Raw genomic sequence first — 13,470 nt, forward strand, 5'->3', positions numbered from 1 at the left:
GTTTCTTGCACTTGAAACGATTATCCTAGGTGGAACAATATCCGGTACACCATCTTTATCGATTGCCTTACCTTCTCCTTTACTTATGCTCTCTTTCTTGTTGTTTTTACTTTTGAGAATTGAATCTTGTCACAAATATCACTATTCATCTTCCACATTAGTTAAGAAACAGCTTAAGTGTCTTTATTCGCTACTCTCTGTGGATACGATACCCACTCATCTGGGATTATTACTTCGATACCCGTGCACTTGCGGTTTACACGCAGATACGGACGTGTCAGTGTTCTAATGATAATGTTGAACTAATTGAGAATAGCACATTTCATGATTGGATGGGATTAAGTTACTTGAAGGAAGAAGCGCCAATTCTGGTTAAAACTCAGGGAATCCATGGAAGTGAATGTTATGAAGTGTATACTTAGAATTTGATAAAGGCACTTCATAATCTTATGCTTAAGGAAGCTCATGAGACCTTAGTTAATTCAGATCAGATGATGTCGGGTAAACTTCATGAGACTGAAGTCTTACAAGTAGAGGAACAAACACTTGTAGAGAAAAGAGTGCCCATAGATAAGGAGAACAAAGAGTTGATAATAGTTACTATAGAACAAATACCGCAATTAATCGAAATGGGGAAGCTTGATGAGAAAGAAACCAATGAAGAGGGTAAAGAAACATACTTGATTGAGTTTTAAAAAGTAGCCTTTTCTCACAAGAATGAATTGTCATATATCAAGAGAGCACTTCAAGCAGCAATTTTAAGTCATGCAAAAAGGTTGAAGCAGTCTTTAGATCCTCCTGTACTAAAATTGAACAACTTATCTCCTAGGTTGTTTCCTTGGAGGCCACAACGTTAATGTTTGAAGCTTCTGTCTTTGGTGAAAGCTCGAGGAAAGAGGCATAAGGAGGTAAATTATAAAAAAAATAAAGAATAAGGAGATTACCCCTAAGACCATGTTGCATATCTTGGAGCTAAAAAACATTTCCTCCAATAATCCCCTAGTGAGCTGACACACTTCTCATTTGTTATAATTAAGTATTCCATCATTTTAGCTCCTCTGCATGTCCAACTTAAGCATAGTCATGCATGTGGTTGTGCAATTTACAGAAGTTATGAAATTTCAGTTTGCAGGAGTAAGCATTGGTGTGCTTTTTCCCTTGTTCTAGCCATGCTTGTACAAGCATGGTCCGGCTGCCGCTTGTAGGCTTATGCTTGTTTCTCTATGTTTTCTAAAATTTTCATGTTGAAAGCATGGCCCTAAGCATGGTGTCAAGTATGACCATGCTCCCTAAGGGTTCTGGTGCATTTATAAAAGAGGGTTAGCATGATCTTAAGCACGACAATGTTTTTGGGTGTGCTTAGGCATAACAGTTCCTTTTTTATTTTCTTTCATTTTATAATCACCGCCAGAGCACATACCATCTTCACCTTTCTCCTCCTGAACCTCTAGGTCTCTTTTTGGTTGGATTTCATTCTTCTCTTTGAGCTTTTGAGCCCTTATTGTGCGGCTTTTCTCTCTTTCCCATCTTCTCCTCTTATTTGAGCAAAGGTACAAATCTTCACATTTTCTAGGCCCTTATTTTGTGTGATTACCTTCTGTATACTCTTGCATTTCATTATATTCATATTGTATATGCTATTATATGTTTGAAACTTGATAAAGGCTAGAAACCATACACTATTACTCATTTTTTGTGTTTGGGAAGATGACTAAGCAAGGGCACGCTTTGTAAAGAGCACAACTGTGCTTAGCTATGTACTAGGTCATTCTTGAGCAAGCATGATTCTGCTCTAATATGTCATCATGATCGTGTTTAGCCACCTATTCTGCCATGCTTAACATTTTCATGACTCATTCTTGAGTACACCAATGCTCTTTTCTAGTTAGCACATCTATGTTCTGCAAAGGTTGGGGGTTAGAGGATCCCAAGATTTTCTGGATGATGTGTGTCACTCTCAGCACTTTAATGATGATCTTTGAAGATGATGGTCATGTGCGATCTTCCCCGATGATGCTTGTTGACGTACTCTTGAGAAATCTACCAGAATCCATTAAAATATGGAAGAAACACCAGCTCCCGCCACTCAAATCTCTAGAAATTCCGCCGCCCTAGGTTCTTTAGCAAAAGAGTCTCCACGAATTTAGGAAATATTCGGGCATTTATAGTAATCCATTGTGATACTTGTTGTGAGTAAGCTATTGCTTACGCACCAAGTCACGTGCTAGCACGGTCTTTGGACATTTTGTGTGTTGATAAGGACTGTTATGGACTTCACAACAAACATTGGAGGCCGTTATGGCTTCATATTGCCATGACTTTATCATGAAAGTCGTAAGTGTAGACAACGAGCGTTGTATGTTGCCAAAATGCCCGTTATGAATCATGCTACACCCTTGATTCAATAACTTGCTTCATTTTGCTTCAAAATATCCTCGAATTGGCTTATTTCTACCTAAAACAAAAATAAAGGTCGTTGTGAACAAAAGAATGAAATTTCATACTAATAAGATGCTAAACAAATACAATTTCATTCAAAATGCAGTGTAAATGATATAAAAAACATGAGCTCCTCTTGTGTCTTAATCCTTATGTTGCATAAAAACTACCAAAAAGTGCCTTCATAACCTATCTTTAGTTCCTTTTATTCTTTCAATGCCTTCACAACCTACTTGCACAAAGGAACATCAAATACACTTTATGAGATATAAACCATGGTAGAAATGATGATTAATGCATGTAAAACTGATAAGTTCTTGTGCGATATGAATGCGAAGCATTCTTTCCTTATGTTAAGCATTACCTTTCTTGGGTTTTTACATTAATATGTGTGTTTTTATGTTACTTTTAAGCAGGTAGGGTTGTGAGGCCGATTATGAAGTAAAGAAGCCAATGTGGATCATAATGCACTGATTTTGGAGGAAATCTTGCTAAGGTTCAAACGCGAAGACATAGGTCGGGTGTGAGATGCTAGAGTGTGTGCCAATCTCCTCGTATTTGAGTTAGTACAACCATTTGGAGGGCCACAAGGGCAGTCATACTCAAGCATTCCGACTTATGCATATAGAATAAGATCTCCACCAACTTTTCCATCATTGAAGAAGCAAAGCGATCCACGACGTGAATGTGTGCCTGTTTGCGTTATCTCGATGAAAGTATGGATTCACGAAGTATTTCAGACCGGATACTGTAGCACAACACTGTAGCAGTCAAAACAAATATGGGAGAAGCAATCAAAAAAATACTCCCCTGACTCCTAGTGTTGCATTTGATGGAGCTAAATCGAAAGATGTACCATTCAAGTTTGACGATGATTGCATGAAAGCTTTTGTCATGCTCAAAGAAAAACTCACTGAAGCACCCATAATGGTAGCTCTAGATTGGGATTCTACATTTGAATTAATGTGTGATGCCAGTGATTTTGCAGTGGGTCTAGTCCTTGGACAGTGAAGACACAAACATTTCCATCCTATATATTATGCTAGCAAAACATTGATAGATGCAAAAGAGAATTATACCATGATAAAAAAAGAGTTTCTTGCCGTCGTCTTTGCATTTAATGAATTTCGATCATATCTGGTTCCATCCAAGGTGGTGGTTTACAGTGATCATTCTACCTTATGATATCTACTTAGCAAGTCTCATGCTAAGCCACGCTTGATTAGATGGGTCCTTTTGCTCCAGGAATTTGATTTGGAAATTAAAGATAAGAGAGGGACCGAAAATCTTGCTGCAGATTATTTATCCCGGCTTGATAATCCAAATCTTGATACTTTGAGGGAGAAAGATATTAATGATTCATTTCCTCAGGAACACTTGTACAATATTCAGGCAACGGAAGAGTGTGAATCACTGTGGTTTGCTGATTTTGCCAACTATATAGTCGTGGGCCGCCCTGGGGGTCATCCCAAAATGGTTCACATATCAACAACGAAAAAAGTTTTCTTCCAGACTTGAAGCACTATGTGTGGGAAGTCCCTTATCTTTTAAGAATTTGTTCAGACCAGGTTGTTCTCAGATGTGTATCACGGATAGAAGGCTTGAGTATTTTGAAGCACTGCCATTCAGGACCAACTGATGGTCACTACAATGCAAACCGCACTGCAAAGAAAATTCTTGATTCAGGATTTTATTGGCCATCATTATTTCAGAACACCCATAAATTCATACAAGCATGTTATATGTGTCAGAGGGTCGGCAACATTTCTCGCCGGGATGTGATGCCTTAAAATTGGAATCAGGCTTGTGAAATTTTTGATGTGTGGGGGATTGACTTCATGGGACCATTCCTAAGCTCACATGGTTGTAAGTTCATTCTTGTGATAGTCGATTACAGGTCTAAATCGGTGAAAGCTCAAGCCCTACCAACAAGCGATGTAAGGGTAGTTGTCAAATTCTGAAAGAAACTCTTCTCCAGGTTTGGAGTACCACGTGCAATCATTAGTGATCGAGGCACACACTTTTGCAATGCTCAGTTTAAAATATTCTAAAGTGCTACAATGTTTACCACAAACTAGAAACACCATATCACCCACAAACTAGTGGGCAAGTGGAAGTTTCTAATAGGGATTTAAAACGAATCGTGGAGAAAAATGTTGCTCAGAATAGAAGAGACTGGGTAGAGCACCTGGATGACTCTCTATGGGCATACAGAATAGCATATAAGACTCCTATTGGAACCACTCCATACAGATTAGTCTATGGAAAAGCCTGTCACTTACCTATAGAACTTGAACACAAAGCTTATTGGGCTATTAAATTTCTAAATTTTGATTCCACTCTTGCATGTGAGAAGAGGAAGCTTCAATTAAATGAATTAGATGAATGGCCCACCATGGCATACAAAAATTCCAAACTTTACAAAGAAAGAGTGAAGGAGTACCACGATAGGCATATCAAGCATCCTAAACAATTTCAAGAAGAGGATCAAGTATTACTGTTCAACTCGAGGTTGAAGCTATTCCAGGGGAAGCTTAAGTGACGTTGGTCAGGTCCATATACGGGTACTCAAGTTTCCCCTCATGGTGCAGTCGAGGTAACTCATCCTGAAAGAGGTACTTTTAAGGTGAATGGGCAAACGTTGAAGCTATATTTTAACAACAACAATTCAAAGATGACCGGGGGAAATTTCAAATTATTTGAGCCCCCATGAGTTAAGTAAAAAGGTATGTCTGGCTTGTGACATTAAACAAGCACTTCTTGGGAGGCAACCCAAGCATTCGGGGGTTTATTTTTATGTTTGTGTGGTCTTTTTTTCATGTTCTTGTCATTTTTCATATTTCTCTTGAAGTTGTTAATTTGAATAAATCCATGCTCTCATTACGTTGTTTATCATGATCATTTTCCATGTGGTTGTTTACTTTATTTTTATTGTGGAGTAGCACTTGATTTGGCCATCATTTTATGCATTTGATCAAAATTTTGAACCATTATTTCATGGTGGAGATGATCTTAGAACACTTTGTAACCATGGTCATGTGTTTGGAGAAGGAACAATGGCCTTAATGCATGTTTTTTCAAGCCTTGATGGCCTCAATGAGCTGCTCATTGAGGCCATCAAGAAAATTCAGAAACTTTGCACTAGCCTTGACGGCCTCAATGATCTGCTCATTGAGGCCATCAAGAAAATTTAGAAACTTTGCACTAGCCTTGACGGCCTCAATGAGCTGCTCATTGAGGCCATCAAGAAAATTCAGAAAGTTTGAACTAGCCTATACGGCCTCAATGAGCTGCTCATTGAGGCCGTGTGGAGCCTTATTTTTAATGTAAATGTTGCCAACTTCTCTCTCTCCTCATACTTCTTCTTCTCCAACTGAGCCCTAGCATCTATTATCCATCTTTCCATGGCCGGATCTCACTAAATATTGTTCTAAGTCATCTCCACATCTTTTTGGGAAGTTGATCTAGTGTTTGTCTTCAAGCATCACTCAAGTGTTTTCAAATTTTTGTTGGTAAGAAGCTTGTTGTCATGAGATTTTTCTTTTCTTTTCTTCTTGCTTTCTTGAGTTTTTGTGTGGATTGTTTCAAGCTTTTAGCTTATATTGTGTGGTATGAACATCATGTCTTTGAATTATCTCGAATTTATGTACAATTTTTTTTGAATTCATGATGAGGGGAAACTCTTGCAAATTGAATAGTAACCATACGGGCTCCATATGCCCGTATGGATCCTATTCACTTCAATTTCTTAATGTTTTATCCATTTTCATGCCACATTATGCATTCTCTTGGATTCTTTTCATTGTTATTTGGATTATTATTAATGTAGGAATACCACAAGTCAATAAATTTGCCTACAAACGTCCAAGAAACACAATGCCAACCCCGAAGATCCCCACTTTAAGCATGCTCATCATAAGGCGAAGTGTGATGTTTCGAAGACCAAACCATGTGGCACACTTCATCACATAGAATGTGGGCATTAAGGGAGCTTGGTGAGCCTCTCCACATTCCATGGAACCAGACCCGACATGAAAAGCTTGCAACACCTTTTGTTCAGGTCACATCTCGCCGTGCGCACAAGATAGACCGGGGAAGTTCGTTCCACCATCCTCCATTGTTTTCATTGCATATATTACCATGCTTTTCATGATTAGTGTACATTGGGGATAATATACAACTCTAGGTGTGGGGATGGGTGTATTGTATGTATTAGGGTTATTGTATGCATGCTAGTGTTACCCATGATGGCTTGTTCATTATTGTAAGACTCTTATAACATGGATTAATGACTAATTTGAGTTACATATTTGTTGTTATACTCTATTGAATCATGTTTCACCTCTAGTATTGTCTTGTGCACTGAATCTTATGTTGATGCCCTGGGAATAGCCAACATGACTACTCTATCTCTCTTGATTGCTTAACACACAACTTTCAGTACTTGGCCTTAGAATTCTAAGTTTTTTCTTTCAATGAACTCTTAAGAACTTCTAAGCCTTGTTGAGCTAGCCCTAGTTTTCTGGCGTGTGGAGTAGTCTGAAGGCGTGATCTAGGGTGATTGTGAAAATTGAAAATGAATGAAAATGAAAAAAAAAAGAAGAGAGAAATGAGAAAGTGAAAAGAGAAAAAGAAAAAAATGAGTCTATGTCAGTATTCCTCTGCTAATGAAGCATGAATGTGTCTATGTGGACTGTAATCGAGTAGTTGGGTGGCTCTTGTGCCTAACTAGCATGTGCACCCTCCAGAAAATTTTTTTGGTGCAGTCTATGTTAGTCAGACTTGAAAAGAAAGAAAAAAAAGGAAATGAAATGAAAAGAAAAACCTTAGTGATGTTTTTGGCAACCTACTAGAGGTTTTAAGAAGAAAAGTGGGAGTTAGTTCTAGTTTAGGACTTAGAAGGATCTTACTTGTTCATTGGAGTAGCACTTAGCATTTTAAGACTGAGTACTCTTAAATATGGAGTGATTAGCATCTACAACTGTACTGATTGAAGTCAGTAGGCGGGACCAATTCAGGGCAGATGAAATACTAGGTTCACACACATGGCACAGACATATAAGAGGTGAGACATGATCTTTCTTTTGTGCTTAATGTTTGTAACTCATTATCTATTTATCATTTTCCATTGCTTGTAGAGTCTTGTATTTCTTTGAGCCAGTGGTAATACATTTAGCCACTTATCATTATCTTTGTTTTTCATGATGTGTTTGCTTGGGGACATGCAAATGCTTAGGTGTGAGCATATTTGATAAGTGTCTAAATGTACATATTTTAGTATATGTATTTGTTGCATCTAGCATGTATTTGTATAAGAATTGATGCCCATTTTATGCTTAATCGTGTGTTATTTGTTTTGTAGGGCACGGTAATGCCACGGAGGACACGAAGATATAATTTGAGCGAAAAAGAGAAGAAAACCAGGTCGCAGTATTGTAGCATATTCACTGTAGTACATTACTGTAGCTGGAGTACTGTATCAGTGGTGCTGTAGCGTCAACACTATAGCAAAATCACTATAGCTGCCACTATAGCACCTGGAGGGTTTTCAAGTGAGAAATTGAACCAAGGCATACGGCCTCAATGCTGCCCTAGATTGAGCCCGGGATGATCACTATGGCCAATGAAGAAGATGATTTTTTTGAAGGCATACTGGCTCAATGAGGTGCTCATTGAGCCAGAATAGACACTATTCTGAGAGCATTTGTGGAGATTGCCTACCCCAAACAGTGTCAATTAGGGGCTCAATGATGTCCTCATTGAGCTGGGGATACCACACGGGATTGAGGCCATTTAGAGGGTATGATGAGTGGTATATAGGGTGATTTTGGGGATGATTGAGAGAACTTTTTGGTGTACTCTTGGCAGCCATTACTTGGTAGAAAGGAGAGGAATGTAGACATCATTTTGGGGATAGTTTCGCTTGAGGCTTGGGAAGATCAAGGGGCTTGAACTTCAAGGGGAAAGCTTCATCATCAAAGGAGGAGTAGCATTCTGCATTCCTTGGGCAAGAAGAAGAATCATTCGGCTAGCATTCTTCATCCTCATCATCATTTGGACTAGGGAGTGCCATTTATGCATTTACTTATTACTTTTGTTGTGTTTGACATACTTGTTTGTGTGATGGCACACTAGACCCCCAAGGCCACCGGATGAAGGTGAACCTTGGGGAGGTTCATCATGTATTTTGGATGCTTCACTTTTATTTGGAATGGATTGGTGTGATTTATGATTTAGCTTATTGTGTTTTATGCCTAGACCTATTATATGGAAAAATAGTTAGTTCTTGTTTGAGTTGTACACGTAGATGTGACCTACTCATGTGTACTAGTTCATTATTGAGCTAGAAGGGAAGATCTTTGACCAACATGCCGAGAAATTGGATGTAGGTTCCCCTTCGAACCATGACGATGAACTTAGGTTAAGTTTATCCTTGTTGCGCGATCTCCATTCATTTAATGTAATCGTAGGGATATGATTAAGGAGAGATCCTTGTCATCATTTGTATGGGATTAGGGTTTAACCGCCGAGAAATTGGGGTTGAACTATTGTTGGGGTCTGTCGGTCTAAATCATCCTTCCTATTTTATTCCTATGCATACATACATCGTGATGACCCCTCTTGGGAATCCTCATCCCTAGGCCTGTTCTTATCATCATTGCTCTTGTGATTTTCTTGCTCGCCTTGGAATTGTTTTTCTTGTGTTATATTTATATTCTTGCATCTATTAAAGTAGTATACCATGCTTAAGTTGTAAGGTTAGAAAGTGAGTGATGGAGAAGTAATAGGAGCTCCTTAGCCTAGTGGAATATGATCCTTTGGCTTTTGCACAAGGTATTACTTGGCGACCCCGTACACTTGCGGGCAATCAATCAGTGATGGTCTTGTAGAGAGTCCTCTACTCGTTTATGTCGTAGATCGCTTTGCTTCTTCAATAACAGACATGTTAGTAGAGATCTTGCTATACATGCACAAGCTGAAATGCTTGAATGTGACTGCCCTTGTGCCCCTCCAAATCATTGTGCTAACTTGAATATGAGGAGGCTGGCACACATTCCCGCATTTCGAACCCGACTTAGGTCTTCGCGTTTGAACCTTCTCAAGATTTCCTCCAAATGGTGCATTTACGATCCACATTGGCTTCTTTCTCTAATATTCTGACTCACAACCCTATCTGTATGAAAGTAACATAAATACACACATATTAGCGTTAAAACCTGATAAAAGTAATGCTCATCATAAGGAAATAACACTTCGCATTTTTATCTCACAAGCACTTATCAACCTTCTACAAAGACTCCTCTGTCAAGCCTAGGCAAACCTCGCCGAAACAATGCCATTGAAAATTCCCCCAATAACTCTCCTTCGAAGGAAATCAATGTCAGGTCTGGTAAAAATGTTCCAAAAGTTGGAAAAAACCTCAGTGCTGGAGTCTACAGTGGTGCCTTGCTTTGAACTCTTCCAGCTTACTGCTCCACCATAGAGAGTGAATACAAACACTGAAGTGGATTTCCGATCATCAACATTAGACTAGAAGTCTGAATCTGTGTAACCATCCACTCTTAACTCTCCATTTCCATAAATCAGAAGCATATCTTTAGTCCTTCTCAAGTACTTTAGAATACACTTCACACAGCTATCCAATGCTCCTTCCCTGGGTTAGCCTGCAACCGACTTACAACGCTGACAGCGTACGCAATATCCGGTCTTGTACACATCATGGCATACATTAGACTAACCACTGCAGAGGCATAGGGTATCATACTCATCTCTTTTCTTTCCTCCTCATCCTGAGGCCTCATAGACTTGGAGAGATGAACTCCATGCCTCACAGGTAGAAGTCCTTTCTTAGAGTTATCCATCCCGATTCGCTTCAAGACTTTCTCTAAGTAAAGTGCTTGGGAAAGCCCCATCTTTCTATTCACTCTGTCTCGGTAGATGCGAATTCCAAGGACATATGTGGCTTCTCCCAAGTCTTTCGTGGAGAATGTGCTTGAAAGCCAAGATTTGACTGAAGTTAACATACCTATATCATTCCCAATGAGCAGAATATCATCTACATACAATACCAAGAATGATATCTTGCTCCCACTAACCTTCTTATAGACACACGGTTCATCTTCATTCTTTATGAAGCCAAAAGTTTTAACAACTTCATCAAAATGAAGATTCCAACTGCGAGAGGCCTGTTTAAGTCCATAAATAGACCTATTAAGCTTACACACCTTATGAGAGTCAGCCTCAGATACAAAACCCTTGGGCTATTCCATGTAGATTTCCTCCTCGAGGTATCCATTTAGGAACGCAGTCTTGACATCCATCTGCCAAATCTCGTAATCTAGGTATGTGGCTATCGCAAGAAAAATTCTGTTGGATTTGATCATAGCTACTGGAGAAAAGGTTTCCTCATAGTCAATGCCCTCCTTTTGACTATACCCTTTCGCCACTAGTCTGGCCTTATAGGTATCGACCTTGCCATCCGGACAAATCTTTCTCTTATAGATCCCCTTGCACCCTATAGGAACTATCCCTTTGGGGTAATCTATTAGAGTCCAAACTTGGTTCGAATACATCGAATCCATCTCTGCTTGCATAGCAAGTTGCCACATTGCACAGTCCGCATCCATCATTGCTTGATCATAAGTAGAAGGATCATCTCCATAGTTCCCTTCTGCTACCGCATACAAATTATGCTCTCCTTGTAGTAGATAACCATATCTCTCTTGTGGTCGAGATACTCTACTAGATCGTCGCAATAGTGGTTGTGTCACAATAGGTTCAGTTCATTGTTCTTCAACAACAGATTCCTCAGGTGTTTCATTTTGTTCACTCAGAACTATCAATCTACCCGCTCCACCTTCTCGAATGAATTCGTCTTCCAAGAAGTGGGCTTGTAAAGCTACAATAATTCGTTGATCATCATGGAGGTAGAAGAGGTATCCCATCGAATCCTCTGGGTAACCAACAAAACGCCCTTTTAAGGATCTCACCTCTAGCTTTTCAACTTTAGTCTTCTTGACATAGGCTGGGTATCCCCATATTTTAATGTGTTTAAAACTTGGTTTCCTTCCCTTCCACATTTCATGCGGGGTCTAAGGGATGGACTTAGAGGGACATCTGTTCAAGATGTGTACAGCAGTGAGAAGCGCATGACCCCACAAAGAAATAGGCAAGTCTGTGTAGCTAAGCATACAACGAACCATGTACAACAAGGTTCGATTTCTACGCTCAGCTACCCCATTTAATTGAGGAGTCGCTGGTGGTGTTAATTGTGAAACTATCCCATGTTCCTTTAAGAACAAGTCAAACTCGGTGTTCATATACTCACCACCATGATCTGATCGCAGTGTCTTTATACAATGACCAGTTTGATTTTCCACTAAAGCCTTATACTTTCTAAACATGTCAAGTGCCTCTGACTTGTTCTTCATTAAGTATACATAACCATACCTAGAATGGTCATCGGTAAAAGTTATGAACATCTGGAAACCTCCGCATGAGCCATCTCATTGATCGGCCAACAAACATCGGTGTGTACTAAATCTAAAAACTTGTGATGCCCCTATCGGGATGTCCAATGAAAGGGATTTGGTCATTTTTGCCAAAAAGACAAGACTCACATGTCGGATAGGGATTGAATCCCAATGGACCTATGAGGCCATCTTTCTACAACTTGTGAATCCTTTGTTCTCCAGCATGACCTAATCTTAAATGGCACACAAGTTTTTGATTTATCTCATGCATACCATGTCTTTTAGTGATAGCATTCACAACACATTTATTCTGAACATTTAAATAATACAATCCATTTACTAAAGAGGTATCGCCAACTAATTTATTTCCAAAATAAATATCACAATTAGTTTCACCAAATTTAAAGACATATCCATTTTTGACTAAAACTGCAATAGAAATAATTTTCTTTAATCCTTTTGGTAATACTAAACAATCCTCTAAAACTAAAATATGTCCAGAATATAAAGGAATAGAAGTAGATCCTATGTGAGTTGCTGCAACACTATGTCCGCTTCCCACGTTGATCATCACCTCTTGTTCACCCAGCTTCCTTCTTCTTTCCAGATCCTGATTCATAATACAAATATGAGAACTAGCTCCTGAATCATGAATCCAAGAAGTAGAAAATACAGAAATTGAATAATTTGTTTCAAAAACAAATCGTTTCATACCTGTAGCGTCATTTACTTTAAGCTGTGGGCAATCCCGCTTCCAATGAATGGCCTCGCCACAATGGAAACACTTTCCTGCTTGCTTAGAGCTCTCACCCGCACGAACCGCAGGAGCCTTACCCTTTTTCTTACCCACCCCTCCCACTGCTTTGGGAGCCAAAGCCTTCTGCTTCTTGCCCATCTTTTTCTTCTTGGGTTATGAGGGCCTAGAAGTAGAGATAGTTAAAGCAACAGCATCCTTCCCTTTAGTCTTCATTTGAGACTGAGTACTTACTAGCTTGTTAAGAAGACCAGCCAGTGTGCACTCAATCTCATTCATGTTAAAATTAACAATAAACTGAGAGAAGGAGTCAGGAAGAGACTGCAAGATGAGATCAACCTGAAGGTTGTAGTCCATGGAAAAGTCAAGAGCTTCCAACCTCTCAATCATAGAGATCATTTTGAGGACATGCTCTCCAACTTCTCCACCCTCACTCATCTTTGCCCTAAAGAGCTCTCTCGATATTTCATACCGAGCAGTCCGACTATGCTCTCCATAGAGCTCCTGCAAGTGCAACAGTACCGATCTCGCATCACTCATCTTTTCATGAGAGCTTTGCAGATCACTGCTCATGGAGGCTAACATATAGCTCCTCACTCGCAAGTCATCCTCAAGCCATTTTAGATATACGTCTTGTTCTTCCTTACTTGCCTCGGGTGGAGGTTCGGTAGGAATATTGGCCTCAAGAATGTACCTGATTCGCGCTAAATTGAGGACTATCCTCAAATTCCTTAGCCAATCTACATAATTGGGCCCGGTAAGGGCATTTTTCTCAATCAAAATATTAAATGGGTTATGAGTCAT

General features: G+C 39.4%; 1 protein-coding gene across 1 annotated transcript; it reads right to left on the bottom strand.

Annotated features, from left to right (window-relative positions):
• Window positions 1-12,822: 12,822 nt before the first annotated feature.
• On the bottom strand, window positions 12,823-13,470 carry LOC120271590. The gene has a single exon (XM_039278273.1). The coding sequence runs from the start codon at window positions 13,468-13,470 to the stop codon at window positions 12,823-12,825; it is 648 nt and encodes a 215-aa protein (XP_039134207.1).

The sequence above is a fragment of the Dioscorea cayenensis genome, chromosome 11 (genome assembly GCF_009730915.1).
Source record: "Dioscorea cayenensis subsp. rotundata cultivar TDr96_F1 chromosome 11, TDr96_F1_v2_PseudoChromosome.rev07_lg8_w22 25.fasta, whole genome shotgun sequence".
Lineage (NCBI taxonomy): Eukaryota > Viridiplantae > Streptophyta > Magnoliopsida > Dioscoreales > Dioscoreaceae > Dioscorea > Dioscorea cayenensis.

Excerpts from the sequence above, each read along its gene's own strand:
- LOC120271590 (XM_039278273.1), bottom strand. The coding sequence starts at position 13,470 with ATGACTCATAACCCATTTAATATTTTGATTGAGAAAAATGCCCTTACC.